Source organism: Cynocephalus volans, chromosome 2 (genome assembly GCF_027409185.1).
Source record: "Cynocephalus volans isolate mCynVol1 chromosome 2, mCynVol1.pri, whole genome shotgun sequence".
In the NCBI taxonomy this organism is placed as follows: domain Eukaryota; kingdom Metazoa; phylum Chordata; class Mammalia; order Dermoptera; family Cynocephalidae; genus Cynocephalus; species Cynocephalus volans.
Genome location: NC_084461.1, coordinates 158,896,747 through 158,918,900, shown reverse-complemented (window position 1 = coordinate 158,918,900; position 22,154 = coordinate 158,896,747). Strand labels below are relative to the sequence as shown.

General features: G+C 45.2%; 1 protein-coding gene across 1 annotated transcript in view; it reads left to right on the top strand.

Moving 5' to 3' along the window:
* Positions 1-11,103, top strand: part of ADAMTS2 (ADAM metallopeptidase with thrombospondin type 1 motif 2) — a 213,909-nt gene extending 202,806 nt beyond the window's left edge. The window contains exons 18-22 of the mRNA XM_063086488.1: positions 88-220; positions 935-1,142; positions 2,800-2,929; positions 3,475-3,564; positions 10,517-11,103. Coding sequence (XP_062942558.1) covers positions 88-220; positions 935-1,142; positions 2,800-2,929; positions 3,475-3,564; positions 10,517-10,974 — 1,019 coding nt within the window. The 3' untranslated portion in view covers positions 10,975-11,103. The remainder of the gene's footprint in view (positions 1-87; positions 221-934; positions 1,143-2,799; positions 2,930-3,474; positions 3,565-10,516) is intronic.
* The last annotated feature ends 11,051 nt before the right edge of the window (positions 11,104-22,154 follow it).

Sequence of the window (22,154 nt, the reverse complement as noted above, 5' to 3'; positions counted from 1 at the left end):
CTGGGACTGCTGGTGGAGCCCACCCTCTCTGCCCCCTTGGGGGGCCGTGCCACCCCATTGAGCCCCCCTCAAGCTCTCTGTCTTCAGGATCCCAGTTCACCAAGTACGGCTGCCGCCGGAGGCTGGACCACAAGATGGTGCACCGTGGCTTCTGCGATGCCCTCACAAAACCCAAAGCCATCCGCCGACCTTGCAACCCACAGGAGTGCTCCCAGCCTGTGTGAGTGCCTGGAGCTACCTGGCAGGGGCCCCCCAGCTTGGTGTCCTGCTAGAGTGGGAGGCCAGAGGCCGCCAGGGCCTCCCATGGAGGGAGGTACGGGAACTGGACCAGCATTGCCAAGGCACTTGCCGGGTCTTTCTCAGCACTTTTCGTGGAGTCTACAGTGCTGCAGGTTGGAGGCGGCACCAGCTTCAGAGCTGCTAAACTGAAGCAGTGATGTGCATCTTAAAAATGATCATACATGGTCCTGGGTTTTGCAGGTCTGCATTTCTGGGCCTGGGCTCATTCTGCAGGACCCTGAGCAGGGCAGATGGTTGGTAAACACACAGTTGGGGGCCGTGCGGGGACGGGGTACTGGGGGTGTCTGTAGTGCTCTCAAGCTCTGCTCAGAAGGGTTCGTGACATCAGCAGAAGGTGAAGCCAAAGGGCAGGACCAGGAGCCTGAGAAGGGACAGAAGCCGGCAAAGCTCCTCAGGCCTGGCCCTCTTCGGTTACCGCCCCAGCAGGGTCTCCAGCAGTGGGCACACAGGGGGGTCATGTCTGTGGGGCTGGGGAAGCTGAGCTTTAGTTTCCCCTCTGTGCAAGTCTACACAGCCAGCTCCTTTGCAAGAAGAGGAAAAGGAGCACTCGGGGAGGGGAGCAGGCACTTCTCCCTGTTCTCGCCGTGCACCCGGGCTGCAGGTGGACTTACTGTGTGCTGCTCTGCCCCGGCAGGTGGGTCACGGGCGAGTGGGAGCCATGCAGTCAGAGCTGCGGGCGGATGGGCATGCAGGCACGCTCTGTGCGCTGCATTCAGCCACTGCACAACAACACCACCCGCTCCGTGCACACCAAACACTGCAACGACGCCCGGCCCGAGAGCCGCCGTGCCTGCAACCGCGAGCTCTGCCCTGGCCGGTGGCGGGCTGGGTCCTGGTCCCAGGTAAGCAGTCCCTCAGCCCCCAAACTGAGCTTGGGTGGGACTGAGGTGGCCTGGGCATTTCACTGGTACGTTGGCTTGGATACATGCTGTGGCCGCAAGCCATGGGTTTCAGGGCACCAGTGGGTGCTGCACAGTCAGTGCTCTGCTGAGAAACCCAGTGGAATGTGTGTCTTTGCTGCATAGGCAGAAGCTCCTCTGTGCTGTGTGGGTCTGGAATCCCAGGAAACTGAGGGCAGCCTGGGCTCCAAGGCATGATGGGATGTTCAGGGCTCCAATGTACTCAGGGAGGCCTACGGTCTCTTCTCAGAGGCTGGAGGTGACACCTAGAAGGCCAGCCAAGCTTGCAGGAGGGAAGATGAGCTGGGGTCGGGGGATGGGGTGGTGCTAAGACATGAAGTGGAAAGAATAACAAGGATGAACTGAAGGCTGAGCACCAGTCAAAGCCAGGCCAGAGCTGACGTGAGCTCTGACAGCCAGCTCACAGACCTGGTGTGTCGGGGCTCCCCAAGACTTCCCTCAGGCTCAGTGATCTCTAGAAGATCTCACAGGAGTCAGAATTTGTTGTACTCACATTTGTGATTTATTACAATGAAAGGACACAGAGTAGAATCAGCAAACAGAAAAGGTACCCAGGGCAAAGTCTAGAGGAAACCAAGTGCAAGTTCCCAGGTGTCTCTTCCCAGTGGAGTCCAAGGGATGCACTTAATTCTCCCAGCAACCATGTGTGATAACACATTAAAGTGCTGCCAACCAGGGAAGCCTATTGAGCAGGAATATGCAGTGGCCAGGTGTCCATGGTTTTCACTGGGGGTCAGCCACATAGGTATACAGTGCCCACACGACTGACCTCAGACCCCGGAGGGAAAGCAGGTGGTCTCCATAAACCACATTGCTGGTTTGAACTACCTGGACAGACAAGCATAGCATGACTCAAGGCCTTGAACATGCAAAAGCACTCTTATCGGAGAGAACCTTCCATGAGCTTGGTTTCTAGGAGCTGCACAAGGGCCAGTCATGAAAACAGGACTATCAGGAGGATGTGCAGGGTTTGGACAACCCAGGTCTGCTGAATCAAGCCTTCCTGCACACATGGCAAGGACTTGAAGGTTTTCCTTGGGCAGAGCTGTGCCAGGAGTCTGGGCATGATTGTTCCTTCTTGCCCCTCCCCAGTGTGGCAATGCAGAAAGGGTTGTCGGGGGCTGGAGGAGCCAGTGAGGGCACTGGTGGTAGAACCTTGTGTCCAGAGAGAAATGGGGGAGGGGAGGTCTTCCAAAGCCTCCTGGGTTCTGTCAGAATTTTCTCAGTGGCCCCCAGTGCACATCAGTTTTCCCTGGGCCTCGGGCCTCCCCCAAGAGGAGAGGGGAGGCTCTCATTGAGAACCCGGAGATGCCAGGCCTATGCCGGCCTCTGCATATTGATGCTCTCTTACAGTAGCTCAGAAAGATGGGCATGTATGTCCTCTCTTTATAGCTCCAGGAAATTGGGACAGCCCCTAAGGGTGGGTCAAAGCAGCCTTTACCCCATGCTGTATCCCTGTCCCACATCACCTCGCGTGTGTCAGGGGTCACATGCCTGGGGAGAGTGAGCCCCTCCAGCTCCTCCTGGCCCCTGGCCCAGTGTGGGAGGAGAAGCCTGACTGGTGACTCTGCCCCTGCAGTGCTCGGTAACCTGTGGAAATGGTACCCAGGAGCGGCCGGTGCTCTGCCGCACCGTGGATGACAGTTTTGGCATCTGCCAGGAGGCGCGACCTGAGACAGCGAGGATCTGCAGGCTGGGCCCCTGTCCCCGTAAGGCCTCTGCTGCCCCTGGTCCCCAACATGCAGAAGCGCAGGGCTGGGAGGGGGGGCGGGGGAAGGGGGCTTTGTTCAGGCAAATTCAGAGTCTGTGAACTTGAAGAAGCTGAGCTCTCCAGGCTGGGTCAGGGCTGGGACCTTTCTCTAGAAGGAAATGGGGGGAGTTGACATTTGTCATGCACATTTTGGGCCAGGCCCCCAGTGAAGGCAGGGAGGATGGAGCTAAGTCAGCCCAACCCCACCCGCACAGCACCCTCTGTCGGTCAGCTGCAGACTCGACTCACAGTGACCGCATGACAGTTCTCAGTCAGCTAGGGGGTGTCCATGTGAGTAGGGGGTGCCCTGTTCCCTTTGAGAACACCCAGAACCTGTGTGCACGCAGATACCTGGCCACGTGCTGTGTGTGTGTCATCTCTTTTGGTCCCCACAACAGCTCAAGACTAGACCCTGACTGCTGCAGTTCCCTTCTACAGAGGGGGGTGGGTGGGGGTCCCCTCCTGGTGCCCCAGCAGCCACAGCCCCCTCTCTCTTCCCTCTAGGAAACGTCTCTGATCCCTCCAAGAAGAGCTACGTCGTTCAGTGGCTGTCCCGCCCAGACCCCGACGCGCCCATCCAGAAAATCTCGTCAAGTAACCGGCCCGTTTATAACTCTGCCTCTGCCCTGCAGTGCATGCCCTGCGCCTTGTGGAGCTTGCCCTGGGCTCCCCTCCTCTCTTTCTATGGAAAGCTCCCCTGACTCTTCCTGAGTGCTCTCTGGTTGAATCTGTTTTCTCCCGGGCCTCTGTGCTCGGCCGTCTCCTGCAGAGCCTGCGCCCACGCCTGGCTGGTGAGGGCCAGCCTGGCAGAGGCATGGCCTGGGGGCTCTGGCCTCTTGTGGGCGGGTCGGGACGTGGTTGGTGATGGCTTATAAAGGGGCAAAGATCTGTCATGGTGCTGGAAGGGCCAGAGGCCAAAATGCGAATGTGACCACTTCTCCGCCTCCTGGGGTCACGTCCCTCCAGGCTGAAGCTGCAGGTCAGAAATCAGAGGGGAAGCCCACCCCGTCCCCTTTCAAACACCACCCTCCAGCCAAGGCAAGGCCAGAGGGGTCTCTGGGGCGAGTGGTTTTGTGTCGCCCTGCCAGGCGACCCAACCCTGAGTTTCCGGTGTGTCAGGGGCTCCCTGGCCACCACTGCTGTTGCTGCTACTGCTGTTGACCCTTTGCTGAGTGTGTCCTGATTCGTGAAACCGTGGCCTGCTTCCATCCGGCCTTTGTGTCCACCTTACACAGCCCTTGGCCTCCATCCCCTGTCTTCTCAGGGGTCCCGGTCAAACGGAGGGGGCGGGGTCGTGTCCCTCCAGTGGGACATTGGGGACACACCACTTCTCTTCTCTGTCCATTAGCTGCAATGGCCTTTCTCATCATGCGCACATGACCCCGTCCACAGGGTTGAGAGAGTGAGAGAGACTGACTGTGTGAATTGGATGTGCCTCGCCTTCCAGTGTGAACAACTACAGAATTACCTCAATTTTTATTGCTTTTTTGCTTAGAAAAACTATGTAGAAAATGCCTTAAAGTTGAAAGGTAACAGAATTGGCTGCTCACTCCAGTTTCACAGGGGTCATGGTCCGGGTAGCAGGCAGCGGAGGTGTGGGGGAGCTGGTCCAATTCACCCCCCTTTTGCCAAGGGTAAGGCTTCCAAATCCAGACGGCCTGGCTCCTTCGGCTGAGCGGCCTATGAGGAGACTGGCGCTCGCTCTGTCCGTCTCTGATGCCCCCTGGCCAGACTGTTGCCTGGAGCGCCCCAAGGGGCCCCATCAGCGCGGCCTTATGCCCAGAGGGTGACACACCTGGGCCCTTAGCCGTGACCAATGTAGCACTCCCAACCGCCATCCATCCGCCCTCACCTGTGAATAACGCATCCCTGCTGGACCTCAAGCGGCACTAACTACTGTTATGTAACACGCGGCGTGTAAGTGCACATGGATCCGCACGACTGTTAGCTTCCAGCTCGAGGAGGCGGTGTGAGTGACGTGCGTGCGTGGCTGGACATCGTGCTCTCTGTCTACATGCACTCTGGTTTATCAGGGATATTTTGTTAGTGTTTTGTATGTATTTAATGACGTATTATATAGGTTCCATTGTTGTTGCTTTTCATTTTTTGATGAGACAACGTTAGTGTGTGCCAAAGTGACTGTGAAAATGACCTTTTATTCTTACTCATGATGGAAAGACTTCCTGTCATGCATCCCACAAATAAACTCAATAAAAGTTCAGTGAAACCGGGTGCTTGGGTTTGGCAACCTAATGGCTTGTTCTCTTCACCTTCATGGCGACAGCGCTGCAGAGTTGTGGGGTGTCATTCTGTAGCATTAATTACCCGGTTTCTGAATCAAGTGACTTTACTGCCCCCCGTCCCCCTGCCCAGTGTAGATATTTAAGACCCCTCCCCGACTAAGGCATACCCTCCTCCCCAGGCATTTTTCAAAATATGACAGCAACCCCTGAAGTTGCTCCACCATGACTTTGACTTCTGAATCGTTAATGCTAAATGAGTACCTTGCAAGAATGTCTAGGTTCTCTCCTCATAGATGGTGGCCTTGCAGTTAGGAAAAGGGCCCGAGATGGGTTCCTCCATGTGGGAGTGCGTGCCTAGTAGCTGAGACAGTGCTGGTCCAGGTCCCTTGCACTGAGCCACCATCAGGTCCTGCCTTGGCTCCTGGCACAGTCCTCAGCCTTGTTCAGAGAAGGAGAGGTGCCCATTTGGCCCAGGTTGGGGGTCTGGGCCGGGAGAAGGGCAGGGCAGCGGCGACTCTCTTGGGACACCCAGCCTGCTGACATTCACGCATGTGCGTGTGTATGCCCAGCTGTGCCTGCCCACGTCTCCCTCGTGTGTGTTCTCTCACCTTGCTGACAGTGACCAGACAGCAGGCCAGGGTTTAACGGGGCCCTCCCGACCTTGGGCCTGTGCCATGTCCTGCCAATGGGAATCTCTCTCCTCCCTTTTCTGTGGTACCTAGGAGTCCTATGCCACGGCAGAGTGAGAGAGCTCAGGAGATCATGAGAAAGAACGGTGTGGAGCAACCCAGCATCATGGAGACGGGCTCCAGGGCACAGGGCCAGGCCCCAGGTGCCAGCCTCCAGTGGGTCACTGTAGCTGTGGCTGAGTTCAACCTGTCCAGAGGTCTGGTCATTAAAAGGAATCACAGCTTAAGAGAGACAAGGAGCACCGAAGAAAATTGTGTCTGACAGTACATCATCCCCCTTGGTCTACCTTCCCAGAGATGGGTGAGGAGTACTTCCCCTCTAAAGGGGCTCCTAGGCAAGAGCTAGAGGCAGACACAGCCCAGAGTGATGTGTGCCAGGGGACCTCCAAGGTGTCATGGAGGGTGCATGTGGAGGAGAAGGCGCCACTTGCTTTTTTAAGTAGTTGCATGACATTTTGAATGGTGAAGTGGGTGCATGAGCCCACCACCCCTTCATTGTGAAAAGAAAATGAAGTATCTTCCATCCCAGCACTTTCCAAAGCATGGGAGATGACTTAAGTCCCACTCTCGCTTGCTACCCCTTTCAGCATCTGTCTAAAACTCTCTGCTTCACTTCAACACATAAATGGTGGTGGTATGAAGTTCTCTTCTAAAATAAGTTTTAAAGTTGATGGAGGAATTAATTTAAAGGAAACTACTAAACAAAGAATAATACGAGGGTACTTCAAAAAGTTTGTGGAAAAATAGAATTAAAAGATAATATGAATCTTTCCATGAACTTTTTGAAGTAGCCTCATACAAGTGGTATTCAGATATAGCCCAGACTGTGGAAGTGGCACAAAAATGACCTACATTTGTGAAAAATGTGTTTACTCTCAATGGCTTATTGTCATTCACTGGAAGACAATAGGTTTTTTTAGTTAATTGCCGCTGGAAATGGCTGACAATCAAAGATTATAAAACCCCAATTATTATTTTGGTGGAGATCTTTCACCAGTCAGTACCTCAGGACACACCATTCAGCCCTTTGGAGATATAATTTGTATCTCATTGATCTCAGAGGTCAGTGACACTACTTAAAAATACACTGGAGCACTTCTAAGAACAGTTGGCAATGACTGTTTTGAAATCTTTCTAGGCTGATATTAGCATAGCCAAGCTGCTTGCCAGTGGCTTTTTCAATTATTTATACATTCATTGACTTGATTTAAAACTGAGAGCAATGTAGCCCACTGTTCCAAGGAAATCGAACGCAGAAGTCCAATAGGTAAACCAGGTGGGAGGGAGGAACCCTGTGGAACGGCAGTCCCCGGGCTGTCTTTAGCTTTCTTTTTGTCAGGCTCTGGTCCAGGCATGCACTTCACCAGGGGACAGCCAACTTTTTCTGTAGAGGGCCAGATAGCAAATATTTTAGACATAGTTGTCTCTGTTTCAACTACTCAACTCTGCCCTTGTAGTGGAAAGCAGCCATAGATCATAAGTAAATGGGCATGGCTGTGTTCTAGTAAAACTAGAATCAGGTGGAGGGATGGATTTGGCCCATGGGCTGTAGTTTGCCTATCTCTGTTACTGGACTGATGTCGCACCTGCTTTGCAGGGAACCCAGCCTGGTGGGAGAGGGTTGAGGGAAGTGAAGACAGATAAATGTTGAACACCAGTCTTGTTATTTGTGTGGAGGAAAAGGCACAGCTAACGGGAGAGGGTATCTGTGCAGCGGCGGCCCCTCCCAGCACCCTCAGGCCCTGATTCCTTCCCTTGCAAATCCTTTGGGAGGAGGCTGCCAGCCAGCTCTTATCAAAAGCCCCCTGGCATCTCCCTGAGGGCTGTGACCAGAGGTCAAAGCCTCAGTGGCTGCCGGAGAGGGGGAGAGGACCAGGTGGGGGTAGGGAAGGGAACAGGTGGCCAATTTCAAACAGGACAGGTCTGATTGTTATATATATTGGGCATCTGTTTAAGATTTTTATCTGAAGAAAGTATCAACCACTTTTAAAATCCTGGCTCGATTTTTGGAATTGCACCTCAGCCCGAGGCCATTTGCCTTTCCCTGTCTCCATCATAAGCATGCTTCTTGGGCTCAGTGTTAGGAAGATCTGGGCTTTTCCTGAGCAGCTGACATGTTTCTATCCTCTTTTCATTGTGGACCGCACAGCCAAACATGTTTCCTCCTTATTTTGGCCCTTAGTAGCTCAGAGCCAATGCTGGATCTGCCTCTGGTGGCATGTGACTCTGTTCTTGCCTGTAGCTTTGCTATTTAAAAATCCGTAATTTCCCTGTTTGGGGCTTCCTTGGTTATTCATTTATCTTTTTCATATTTATGCATTTACACATTCTTTGATTCACTATGCCAGGCTCTGGGGCCAGAGGATCATCCAAAAACAACCCAGGACTGTGCCCTTTGGAGCTTTCAGGCTAATCACCTAAAAGCACTAGTCACCTCATCTGACAAGTGAATGTGAACTTGCCAGCTGGGAGGAAGTGCTGGGAAGGCCTGGCACCATGAAGCCACACACAGACAGGATTTTACCTCCTAAGGGAGGTCAGGCCATGCCTGCCTAAGGAAGACGTGTTTCAGCTGAGCCTAAAGGATGAGAGGGGGCAGTTGGAGGAAGAGGGAAGGCACAGTATGTGCAAAGGCCCTGTGGCCAGAGGAAGCACAGTATAGAGCAGGGGCCCAAGGGCTGAGCAAGGCTGGAGAGGTGCAGGGGACGGTCTTCACCTTGAAAGCAATGACGGCAGTGTGGGCTTCAAGCAAGGGGTGGCATGGTCACATCTTCAGTGAGAAAACAGCATTCTGACTGGAGCAGGAGAGCCAGATGAGAAGGGGAAAGAATGGATACAGGAAGCCAGAAAGGAGGCTCTTATCAAAGTGCAGCCAAGAGGCAAGGTAGCTTGGCCAGGGGGGAGGCGGGAGAGGGAGAGGAACATGAACATATTCAAGAGTGTTTGGAAGGAAATACTGATAGATTTGGAGAGGGGTGGATTGGAGGTAAGGGAGCAGGAGGTGGATCTGGCTGGTGTGCCTGAAAGGCCACTCATTGAGACAGGTGGTGCGAGCAGAGGCCATGAGCTTGGGTTGTACATGTTAAGTTTCAGGCACCTTTGGGACCCACAGGGGGTTGGGGTATTTGCTTAGTAGGGTTGGTGATCTGAATCACCAGCCTCTAAGGGAAAATTACAGGCTGGAACAGTGGCTGAGCAAAAGCAGGAGGACATCAGATCCACTGGCCTCGGTGAGAGAAGGGTCTGCTTGTCTGTTACTGCAGGAAGTTTCATCGGGCTAGGATAGCTTCAGATGTAGACAGTGCTGCATGTTTGTGCACGGGAGGTCAGACGTGGCACCTATTCATGCCTGATCCTTCTTCCTTCCCTCCTTCCCTCCCTCCTTCCTTTCAGTAGGAGATGAGGTCAACTAAGGAGAGGGAGGGCAAAGGCGGGCACAGCAGAGATCTGCCTGGGAAAAGTCTGAAATCATCCTGTGGACAGTAGAGAGTGGTTAAGCAGGCAGTGTTGGGCCCACTGAGGTCAATGATCAGGAATTTATCATGGATCAAATATCCCTTGTAATATGACTTATTCTTTCATCTTGAACTCATTTTTGTAAATTATCTCAACTTTTGTGCTGTGGAATGAGGGGTGGGGGAGAGAGGGGTGGGGGAATTTGGGAAGAAGGCAAAGAATGAAGACAGAGAGTGAGAGCAGGAGGAGTTGGGTGGGCCAGTTAACTTAAGGGCAGACGGAGTTGGAGATGGGGGAAGGAGGAAGCAGCTGTGCAGAAAGAAAGAGAGACAGTGGTGACCTATGCAGAGAGAGTCAGGGCTCCCCATGCAAGCTGGACTGTGGATGACCAGTTTCTTGGGTGAAGAGGAAAGAGGTAGACACTGGGGAGGAGGATCAGCTTCTGTGAAGGCATCAAGATTGTCAGGGCCGTAGCAATGACAGCAATGGCAGGACATGAGGCTACGGGTAAACTGAGGCAAGTGTAAGAAAGCCCATACAAGGTTGGGTGATTTTTTAAATTTCTCTTTAGGCACAGTTTGGTTTCAAAGATCATCTGGGGAGTTTGGGTCAAGATGGGAACAAAGAGTGGTGGAGCATGGTGAGCTCACGGCCAAGCTCTGGGATTTGCTACATTAAGTTTCAGGAACTGGCTCTTACAGGTTTACTTTTGTTATAGTTACTATTTATAGATTATTGTAGAGTCAAACCCTGCCATGAAATTTCATAGGGGTTACCACTGGGACGTCAAATGTGAAGATATTACCAAGTCTCGTTCTTTAAGATAAGCTTGGAATCACTTCATAAGAACAAACAGGCCTCATTTCTGTCTCGAACTTTGAGATACTGAAAAATCCAGATTCACCTGGGCCCTGCTTGGAGGAGGGAAGCGTTGCTCCCAACTTGTGGCGCGGCACTGCAGGACAGGGGCACCTGGATGCTGCCCTGCTCCTGGGCCGCTCTGACACTGAAACCACACAGCCCTTCTGCGGGAGCTCACTTGCCTCTGTGCTGTCTCTGGGCTCTTTCATATGCCTCCTCCAGCAAGCTGCACCCTGTGGGGGAACAAATTCCCCCTTATCTTGTCCTTTGGTTATCTGTCCCACTTTTCTCTTTCAGAGGACCACTGCCAAGGCGACAAGTCCATATTCTGTAGGATGGAAGTCTTGTCTCGCTACTGCTCCATCCCAAGCTACAACAAGCTGTGCTGCAAGTCCTGTAACCTGCACGACAACCTCACCAATGCAGATGACAGGGTAGAGCCACCACCTGGGAAGCACAATGACATTGAAGTGTTCATGCCTACCCTCCCAGTGCCCACTTTAGTCATGGAGGTGCAACCTTCACCTGGTACCACCCTGGAGGTCTCTCTCAATGCTTCCAGCACCAATGCCACTGAGGATCACCCAGAAACCAATGCTGTGGATGTACCCTACAAAATCCATGGCCTGGATGATGAAGTCCAGCCTCCCAACCTAATCCCTCGACGACCGAGCCCATATGAAAAGACCAGAAACCAAAGAATCCAAGAGCTCATTGACGAGATGAGGAAGAAAGAGATGCTTGGGAAGTTATAATAAAATGGAAAGATAGCATCAATAGCATTTTTTTTTTCTTGCTTATAGAGATATTCCATGGGATAGCAAATCCTGTGTCATGGAGATGAAGTCAAAACTCCTGATTCCAAAATGTTTTGAGAAAACAAAGTGGGGGGAATGACATAAAAAAAATATAGGTTAGCATGTGTGTTTTCCTGTCCAGGAATGACCTAAATCCTATTGTGGTGTTGGGTGTGAAGAGGAGAGAAAGACAGAGATTCTACAACCCATCAATGAGGGGAGGTCAAGAGGGGTAACTGAGAGAGAAATAATTGCCCCAAGATGCTGAGCAGTAATTGGGACTTTTCCTTTCCTTGGTGGTGGTGACATAGGACATTTCCTACCAATCTCCAGACCAGGGCACAAGGCCTATGGGGACTCTTGGGAGAAATGGCGATTTATTTAATAACTGACCAACCACCAAGATGAGTATAGTGAAGTGGAGGTCATGAACTCAAATGCCTTCAAGGGCCAGGCAGGTGACAAGGATAAGTGTAGTGGCCAGCTGGGGACTGTGACCAGCAGAGAGCCACACCCACCTAGAGCTGATTATTGGTTCCGGCCATTGCTGCCACTGTGAAATCTGTATTTCTCTTCTCTACTAATCCTGGCCTTGCCAGACAGTGTGCTTTTTCAGAAGTCTAGAGTTTCACGTGAAAAAAATCAATCTTTAAAGGCCAACTCAAAATATTTTAAGGGGGTCTGGGAGTCTGTTAGGCTCTAGATCCACCAGGATACAACCTCTGGTCTCCAGTCTTGACTTGATGTAGTTTTACTAATTAATTAAGGACTTAGGAAAAGTCATCTGACCCATTTGGTGCTCACACTGGACTGCCTTTGAATATCTCAACTGAGTTTGAACTGTGCGGCTGTCCATTTCTTCCCAGGAAAGTAATGAGGATCCTGTAACTGGGGACATGTGGATAGATCTAAACAGGGAACCATGATAAGGAGGCAGTGGGAAATCTCCCCAGGCTCTCCCAGGCCTCTCTCCTCTGCACTAAGCCTGGGCTTGCTGGCCGTCTCCTAGGCTCTGATGGGAAAGTCCCTGCTTTCTCCTCTGGCCAGCCTAGCCTCGCCCTGGGGCTCCCCAGAGAGCCTCTCTCCCTCCTCCCAAGTGCATTAGAAGGGTGAGGGAGGCACACATGTGCTTTGCTGGGAAAGTCCAGTGAGTAGTAAAAGGCCCAGGGATCTCCCTACCCAGGAGAGTTGCAGTGCTACCAGCAGGGCAGCCAGGCCTAAGGACTCTGAGATCCCAGGCTTTGTGGGCCTGGGTTTATTCCTGAAGACCAGCTTTCTTGCAGAGGGTGGGTTTTCCCTGTGCAGCCCTGCTCTGTCCCTTAGAAGTTCCAGAACCCAGCAGTGAACTGAAGATAGAGACTCTGATGGGAGGCACAGGGTGGGTGGTGAGGAGTACCTGCTTAATCTTTTGCTCTTCCACAACTTCAGCAATGTCTGTTTTCGGCACAATGGTGCTTCAAGAAGCAAATGAGAAAGAAACAGGAGGAAGGGAGTGGGGGTGGACGGAAGGACAGTGGCTAGTTTTTACCTTCCATTGCATTGATATTTTGTGAACATGCAGCTTAAACTTCCCAAAATTCTAAGACCCAGGAGCATATGAGCTCCTTAGTGGGGCCTAGCCTAACAGATAATTCTTAAGCTGTTCATGTCCAGGAAAGTGCTAGAGGCTTTGTATTCTTGCCAATTGTAGATCTTAGAGAACTCTTTCTTGTTTAATTACCCATTGTATGGATGAGAATACTGAGGCTCAGGATAATAGCATAATGGCTACTTTCTATTGAGTTTTGAGGTGCGAAGTATGTTTGTCTGAACCTGCATATGTGTGTGGGTGTCTCTGTTGGGTGTGCTCTACAGAATAAAGAGTGTAGGAACCATACCTGGGATGATGATCGACTTTCCAACTGGTGACAACTAGCCTCCCTCCCCTGTCCCACCACTTCCCACATGTGCCCATGCCCTGCCCCATTGTCCCCCTGAGAACCAAACTGGAGAAAACCTTTTTGATATCTCTCATAGTACCACTTTTTGAACAAGATGTGGTTTAGAGCACTTTTGCCATCCCTCCTCTGTGGAATTAGGAAACAGATCCCACAGCTTTCCATCATTAAGGACAGCTGGTGCTGTTCATGGGCTGAGGAGTATTTCCTGCTTGAGTCTGTCCTGGAATATGGAGAAAGCTCAGGACTAATGCTAGCCAGAGAGTGTTACTCACAGTTTACCCAGCCTGGGGCCGTGGGATGGGAATGCTGCACTCTCAGATTCCAGCAAAGCAGGGCTTCAGTCTTGGGGGCAGGAAGGCTTTGGGAAGAGACCCCACGTGGGACATTCCCTGGGTACCTATCCTCTGCTGAAGCGAGGAAGATGCCCTCTGGGAACTGTAGGCCAGTGTGGCCATGGCCCCACATGCCATCCTCAGTGCATCGGGCCGTGTATCCACAGAGTTCTCGAGAACAGAGGGTCCTAGGAGGTCTCTCTGTCCAAGGAACGCATTGTTCATTGGGCTCTGAGAAACTGCAAATCTCCACTGAGCTTGGGACCACTTTGAGAACTGGCCGAGATATAGTCCTGAGCTTTCCCAGACAGCTTCTGTGTCTTGGGCTCCTGGATGTCTTCTGGCTGAGGGTTCTAACACCATGTTCAGACTCAGACTGTCCGTGACACAGGAAAAATCTGTCGAGGTGTCTGAGAGTCACTTCTCATTCATGGGGAGACTCGAGTTAGACTTTTGGGAACTAGCTCTCTGATATACTCCTTTTGGAAAGCCCATGGAATTTCATATATAAGCCTTTCATTTGTACTTTAAGGTTTTTTTGTATGTTTAAGTACATAAATGGTGCTCAATAGCAATGTCTCTGTAAGATGAAGCATTATGACTATTTACTTCTGTATGCCAGGTAGCCACCATACGGAATCATCAAGGTGCTGAACTCAAATCACAAAATTTTATCTTACTGATAACAGCAATCAATACATTTTTGTTCTGTATAGTAAACTTTGACTCCTTACTTTTATAACTTATTAAAGTTAAAATGTCTGTGTTTTTGCAAATCATGCCTGTGTTTGTTTGTCACCTTGATTAGGGCTTGCCCCTGCCCCCAGCCTCGACTTGGGCAGAATGGAAGGAGCTGCTGCCTTCGCGAGGCTGAGGGTGGGGGAGTGCCGGGGAGCACTGAGCCATGGCTGCTGAGGGCAAGAGGCACTCAGAGGGACAGGTCCCTCCCTGGTACCCCACTTACTTAGCCAAGGGCCCCCAACTAAACCTTTAGCTCAAGGAGAGATGAGGCATCTCCAGACACCTCCTCCCTGGTTTCAACCCCTTCTCTCCTATGATTAGGGTTTCCAGAAAATATACTTGATGCTGAGTTAAATTTGAATTTCAGAGAAACAACAAACAATTTTTTGGCATAAGTGCATCTCATTTTTATACTCAAATTTAACTGAGTCTTGTATTTTTATTTGCTTAATTGGATCACCCAATCTATAATTAGTATTCTAATTTTAAAGAAAACTCCATTTTCTCTGGCCCTCTTTGATACTAGCAGGTGTTGGGAGAGGAAGAGGGTTGGAGGGCAGAGGAGGTTTCTGATACCAATTTTTGCAAGTATTCCACACATGCTTTTAAAGAATATATAATTGTCAGTCGTTGAGTATAGTGTTCTAAATATGCCCATTATTTGTTAATTTGTTATTCAAATAGTTTGCATCTGAATTTTGTTGTCTTTATTCTTTTAACAGAAAGTTGTTTTAATAGCTCCCACTGATTGTGGATTTTACTCTATTTCTCCTTTTATTACTGCAGTTTTATTAGTTTTTGCCCTCCTTTAAAAAATAAGCTATTTTACTATTTTCAGGCCACATTTAGGGGAGCATCCAAATTTCTGATATCTTATTGGTGACATCATTCTTTTACCTTTATTAATTGACCAGTTTTATTTCCAAAAATAGTTTGTCTTGAAACTTTCCCTCTAATGTTAGTGTAGCTATATCAGCCTTCTTTTGGTTAGTGGTTGCATGATATAACTTCTTCTACTTCTTTACTTTCAAATTTTCTATATCTTATGTGTTCTATTTGTACTTTGTAAACATATAATTTCTAATATAGTCTAACACTTTTAATTGTTTAATTGGACCACTTAGTTGATTACCTTTCATGCCATAACTGAAACCAGGGCCCTTCTGCCTGCCTTCTTCTGTGCTCTCTATTTGTCCTGACTCTCCTGTGTTCCTTTTTCTCTTCTTTTTTGCCTTCCTTGGGATGGGGTACTTTTTCCCATTCCATTGTAGCCTTCTGTTAGTTTCAAAGCTACATGTTGCTTTTCTCTTATTTTAATAAATATTCAAAAAATTTCAACATGCATTCTTGACTTATCAAAGCCTATTTTTACTCTTAAATCAACCCTCTTTTTGACAATGGAAATTCTCAGAACAGTGCTCTCAAACTATCCATTTGCATTTCACTGTGAACTAATACAATAAAATGGTTAACAGAAAAATGAAATAAAAAAGCAAAGACATGCAAAATCCATACCCAATTTTAAAAATAGTTTTGAAGTATAGTTGACATTCAATAAACTGCACATATTAAGGCATATAATTTGACAAGTTTTAAAATATGTATACAAATGGGAAACCATCACCACAGTCAAGATAGTGAACATATTCAGAACTACCCGCCAAATTTCTTTCTGCCCTTTTGTAATCTCTCTCCCCTTCACTCCTATCCCCAGGCTACCAGTGCTCTCCTTAGTTTTCATTATCTAGAGTTTCATAAAAACGGAATTAAATATTACCTACTTTAGTATTAGTCTAATTATTTTTAGACTCCTACATGTTATTGAATGCATCAGTAATTCATTCCCTCTTATTACTGAGTAGTATTCCATTATATGCATACATTGCAATTTGTTTATTCATTTACCAGTTGATGGACATTTGGGTTGTTTTCAGTTTCTCGTTTTTACAAATAAATATCTATGAACATTCGTGTATAGTTCTTTGTATGCATATGCTTTCTTTGGGCAAATACCTAGGAGGGGAATGGCTGGACCATATGGTAGGTGTATGATTAACATTTCAAGGAACTGCCAAATTGTTTTGCTTTGTGATTTCATATTTCCACCAGCAGTATGAGAGTCGGTGGGAACGTATGAGAGTTCCAGTTCATCCACATTGTCACCAACACTTCATATAGTCAGTCTTTTCATTTTAGCCATTCTGACAGATGTACAATGCCATCTCATTATAGTTTTAGTTCACATTTCCTTATTGAATAGTGATGTTGAACATCTTTTCACGTTTTTATTTGTAATATATAAATGTATAATTGGTGAGGTTTCTGTCAAATTTTTGCCAAATTTTTATTGGGTTATTTTCTTATTTAGTTTTGAGAGTTCTTTATGTATTATGAATACAAATAATTTATTAGATATATGCTTTGCAAATATTTTCTACCATTTTGTGGCTTTTCATTCCCTTCATGTCTTTTGAAGAGCAGAATTTTAATAGAGTTCAATTTATCAATTTATTCTATTAAGGACTGAGTTTTTTATGTTGTATATAAGAAATCTTTGTCTAACCTAAGGTCACAAAGATTTTCTTCTATGTTTTGTTCTAGAAGTTTTATATTCTTAGTTTTTACATTCATGTCTATATTTGGAGCTGATTTTTGTATATGAAGTGAGCTATAGATCCAAGTTCATCTTTTTGCAACTGGATATCCAAATGTTGCAGCACCATTTGTTGAAAAGACTATCCTTTCCCTACTAAATTGCTGAAGGTCATAAAGATTTCTTCTTATTTCTGTTTTTCTAGAAGTTTAATTGTTTTAGCTCTTACATTTATGTCCACACTCCATATCGATTTAATTTTTGTGTGTTGTGTGATATTAGGGTCTAGATTTATCTTTTTGCATGTAAATATCCAGTTATCATTTGTGGCATCATTTGTTGAAAAGATGATCTTTTCCCTATAAAATTTCCTTGGCATGTTTGTGAAAGTCAAGTGATCACAAATGTAACAATTTCTCTGTCAATCCTGTTCCACTGATCTATATCTTTCCTTACACTAGTACCACACTGTCTTGATTACTGTATGTAGCTTTTAGTAAGTTCGAAATCAGACATGTTAAGTCCTTTAACTTTGTTCTTCTTCAAAATTGTTTTGGCTCTTTTGGGTCCTTCATGTTTTCCATATAAATTTTTAAGTCAGTTGGTCAATTCTGCAAAAAGGCCTCCTGGAATTTGAGAGGGGTTACATTGAATCTATTGATCAATTTGGGAAGAATTGACATCTTAACAGTATTGTCTTCTAGTCCATGAACATGAAATGTCTCTGCATTTATTTAGATTGTCTTTAATTTCTACTAGCAGTATTTTGTAGTTCTCAACAGACAAGTCTTGCATGCTTTTGTTAAATTTGTTCCTAAGCATTTTATTCTCTTCAATGCTATTGTGAATGAAATTGTTTTCTTAAGTTCATTTTCAGACTGTTCATTGCTAGTATATAGAAGTACAATTGCTTTTTTCATTTAAATCTCAGGTCCTCAAACTTTCCAAACATGTTTAGTTCTAGTAGCTTTTTGTATGGATTCCTCAGTATTTTCTACACACAGGACCATGCCACCTATGGATAAAGAGTTTTACTTGTTCCTTTCCAATCTGGACCTCCTCCTTTGTCACGAGCAGACTGGCTAGCACACCCATACAATGCTGCAAAGAAGTGGCAAGAGTTGGCATGCTTGCCTTATTCCTCATTTTATGGGAAAAGCAAGCAGTCTTTTACCATTAAGTATGATGTTAGCTGTGGGCTTTTTGTAGATGTACTTTATTAGATTAAGGAAGGTGCTTTCTATTCCTAGTTTATTGAGAGTTTTTTTCATAAATGGGTATTGGGTTTTGTCAAATACTTTTTATATATTGATATGATCATTGTCTTTTATCCTATTAATACTGTCTATATATTGATTTTCAGATGTTAAATGAACCTTGTATTCCAGAGATACAGTCCACTTGGTTGTGGCATATAATTCTTTTTTCTGTTCCTAGATTTGGTTTGCTAATATTTTGTTAAGGGTGTTTGTATCTATATTCCATCATTTTCTCATGATGTCTTTGTCTGACTTTGGTATGAGGGTAATATTAGCCTCACAGAATAAATTGATAAGTGTTCCCTCCTACTATTTTTACTGGAAGAGTTTGTGAAGAATTGATATTACTTCTTTTTAAAATGTTTGATAGAATCCACCAGAGAAAACATCTGAGCCAGATTTTTCTTTGTGGCCAAATTTTAAATTACGAATTCAAGGGCTGGCTCAGTTGGTTAGAGTGCAGTGTTATAACACCAAGGTCAAGGGTTCAGATCCCTTTACCAGCCAGCCACCAAAAAAAAAAAAAAGGCTGTATCAATTATGAATTCAATTTCTTTACTTATTATAGGTCTAAAGATTTTCTATTTCTTTATAAATTACTTTTAATAGTTTGTGTCTTTCTAGGAATTTTTATATTTTATTTGAGTTGTCTAATTTGTTGACATACAGCTAGTCACACAGTCCCCTTATAATCCTTCTAATTGCTGTAGGGACAATAGTGACATTTGCTCTTTCAATACTTGTTTTGGCAATTTATGTTTTCTCCATTTTTTTTCTTAGTCTAGCTAAAGGTTTTTCAGTTTTGTTGGTCTTTTCAAAGAACCAACTTTTGGTTTCATTGATTTTTTTTTTTTTTCTCGTTTTTCTATTGCATTGATTTTCATTATAATCTTTAATTTCCTTTCTTCTCCTTGTTTTATGTTAGTTTACTCTTCTTCTGGTTTCTTAACATGAAAACTTAGGTTATTGAGATCCTTCTAGCATTCTAATATAGGAATTTAAAGCTATAATCTCTTCCTTATATGCTACTTTAACTGCATTCCATAAGTTTTGATATGTTGTGCTTTGATTTGTATTCAGTTTAAATATTTTCTGATTTCACTTGTGAGTTCTTCTTTGACTCATGGCTTATTTAAACTTTTTTTTTTTTTTAATTTTCAAAATATTTGGGTATCTCCTAATTTTTTTCTGTTGTTAATTTCTAATTTAATTTCATTGTGATAAAAAGCACACTTTGTATTATTTCAATCCTTTTAAATGTATTGAGTAATGGCCTAGCATATGGTCTATCCCTGGCTCATGTGTGTTTGAAAATGATGTGTATTCTGTTGTTGTTGGCTAGAGTGTACCATAGATATCAGTTAGGTCAAATTGGCCGATAGTGTTGTTTAAGTTTTCTAGTGGCTATGGTTCTCCTCTCTGTATTCTCATCCCTCTCCCTGAGGTTGGCTGAGGATTTCTAACTATCCCTTCAGCTATTTGATATTTTCAAGAGTTTTGTTTTTCTTGCTCAGTCTTTTTAGTTGTTTTCAGCAGGATATTTGGCACAAATTACCTAATCTAAAAATTTTGGAACCTGTATTACTGACTTTTAATACAGGGTTGTCTATTTCTAACTATTGGAATTGGGCTAACACAAGGTTTTAGTGGTGAAAGAGAACAGAACTCAAGGCCTTTAAATTCTTAGCAAAGCACACAAATATGAAAATTCCTTCCTTATTCCTAAAACAATTTAAACTAAAATTTTTGTATATAAATGACCATAATTCTATGTAGGCATTAGCTTCTGACTTTCAGCCAAAAACCATTACTGGACAGAGAAGGGCTATCATATGGATATTATAAAGATATAAAAGTTTTTGGTTAATATCAAAAGTTGCATAACCTCAAGGAGAAATTGACAAAGCTTCTATCCTAAGGAGAATGTTTAACAAGTCTCTCAGTAATTGATAGATCAGCAGGAAAAAAAATCAATAATATATGGAAGATTTGAATAGTACAATAAATAAACTTGATTAATAAATAAACTTGATCTCTGTTCCCCCAACGATTGAACAACTCACATTCTATTCAAACACACATAAAAAATTTATGAAAACTGATAATATATTATGCAATTAAGGAAGCATAATAAATTGAAATAATTTAATACTTAAAGTAACTTAACTACATGTAATCAAATTAGAAATTGAATTTAATCAAAGAAAACAGCTTACAAAGGAAGGATTTACAAAGCCAAAGTTGATTCAGTATTTACAAACTTCTGGTAATATTGATGAAAAATAAAAGATAGAAGGTGTAAGTGAACAATTTCAGGAATAAAAAGCAGAATTTAACTATTAAAAGAGTAGTCAGAAAAAAAAAGAGTAGTTAGGTTAATAAATATTTGGCTATAAATAACATAAACAAATTAATGCCAAAAAATTGAAAATAAGTGAACAAACTCTGAGAAAAACAAAATTTATCAAAATGTACACAAGGAGAAATAGAAAACCTGATTAGAATTATAATCATAAATGGAATTGATTTGTAATTAAAGTATTTCCACAAAGAAAATACCAGGTTCAGATGGTTTATAGACAAGTGCTACCAAATATTCACGAAGCAAATAATTCTAATGTTATACAAATGCTTCTAGATCATAGAGGGGAAAAAAGAATCACTGTTCAACTTATTCCATGAAGTTATGATAACTCTAATACCAACATCAGATAAGAACCAGAAGGGAAAAGCACAAGAAAATTGCACTGATGCAAAAATCCTAACCCCAGTATCAGTAAAACATAGCCAGATGTGGATAAAAAGGTGATGTATTACACTAAGTTAAGTTTACTCCCAGAAATCAAGGAAGTTTAATTTTATTATTTTATTTTTTTGGTGGTTGGCTGGTATGTGCTCTAACCAACTAAGCTAACTGGCCAGCCCAGAAGTTTAACTTTAAATTACTGGTTTCCAGACAAGATGGCAAATGAGCATGAGTTTCCAACTTTATCCCAACAATGACTCTGGAGAGCCTACAAAAATGAGGTGGGATTATTGATATGATGAGTCAATATCAATACTATAAGAACACCTGAGAAGGCTGTTTTGAACTGGCACAAGTGTGCTTGTGGGAGAAGGATGTTTTGGTTTTTTGTTTTACTTTTTATAAAACTCTGGGGTGTGGAACAGCCAGACACCACAATGAGAAGATAATGTTGGGGGACAGTTTATAACTTTCACTTTTTTCCCTCCCATACATTGCTTTGGGATAATCAATGTCTGCCACATTTACCCAGAAGTTATTAGCAACAGCCCAGGCTAGATGAGGTCAGCTGTGTATAGCAGTATATAGGCATTTAAGCCCAATCACAAGGAGAAGTTGATGGAAAGAGGTGCAGACTAATCAGTCTTCCTCATCTACCTACTCCCTTTCCAAACCTTCAGGTAGCTGGACAAAAAGCTAAGGAGAGAGACTTCCAGTTTCCACTTAGAAACATGTAAGGAGATTGAGTCATCACTCACATCTTCACAAGCGAAAAGCTGAGCAAACTGAAAACCAGTGATTCTTTTTAGATTCATCTCATCATTGAGGTCACAGGACACATTGCCACTCTGAAAACTGGAGAGACAGGTGAATACAGAGAATCACAGCCAAGATCAGCTTACAGGGAGCAGAAGCTTCTGGAGGCAGTAACTGGAAGAAATATTTAAATGGTATCTGCCAAATTGCTGGCGGCAGAGCATGGACTGGCTTGATGGTAAGACTGGGGCCACAATCTTAGGGGGTTTTACCCCCAGGAACCCTACCAGGTTCTGACAGTGAAGATAGGAGAAAAATCCCCTTGTGCTTCTGGCAGAGGGAGGGGAAAACTAGCCACTTTGAAATATGCTTAGGGGGAAAGTTACTATTTTGGAATATTCCCAGAGTGTTCTCTGAAACAAAGGCTTGCCCTCAAAAGCAATCCTTTACCAAAACCTTTTATGACATGGAGGAAGGACAATTAGATAACTCCAGCCTTTTCCAGCCTCTTCTCTAGGGACAGGGAAAAATGGCTAAGAAATGCTTCTGAGCCCAGGGACTCAATCTCCCTAAAAACCTGAGATTTAATCATAAGATTATAGAATGCTTCCTCTTTTCAACACCTTACCACCACATCAATAGGACTTCAGAATAATGACAGTGGATTACAACTGAGAGAGCTGCAAGATTCTCTTTAAGAAGGAACTTTTCTCAGACTCTATTTAAGAAGGAATTCTTAGGGAACCCAAAGACAACACAGAAATTAAAAAG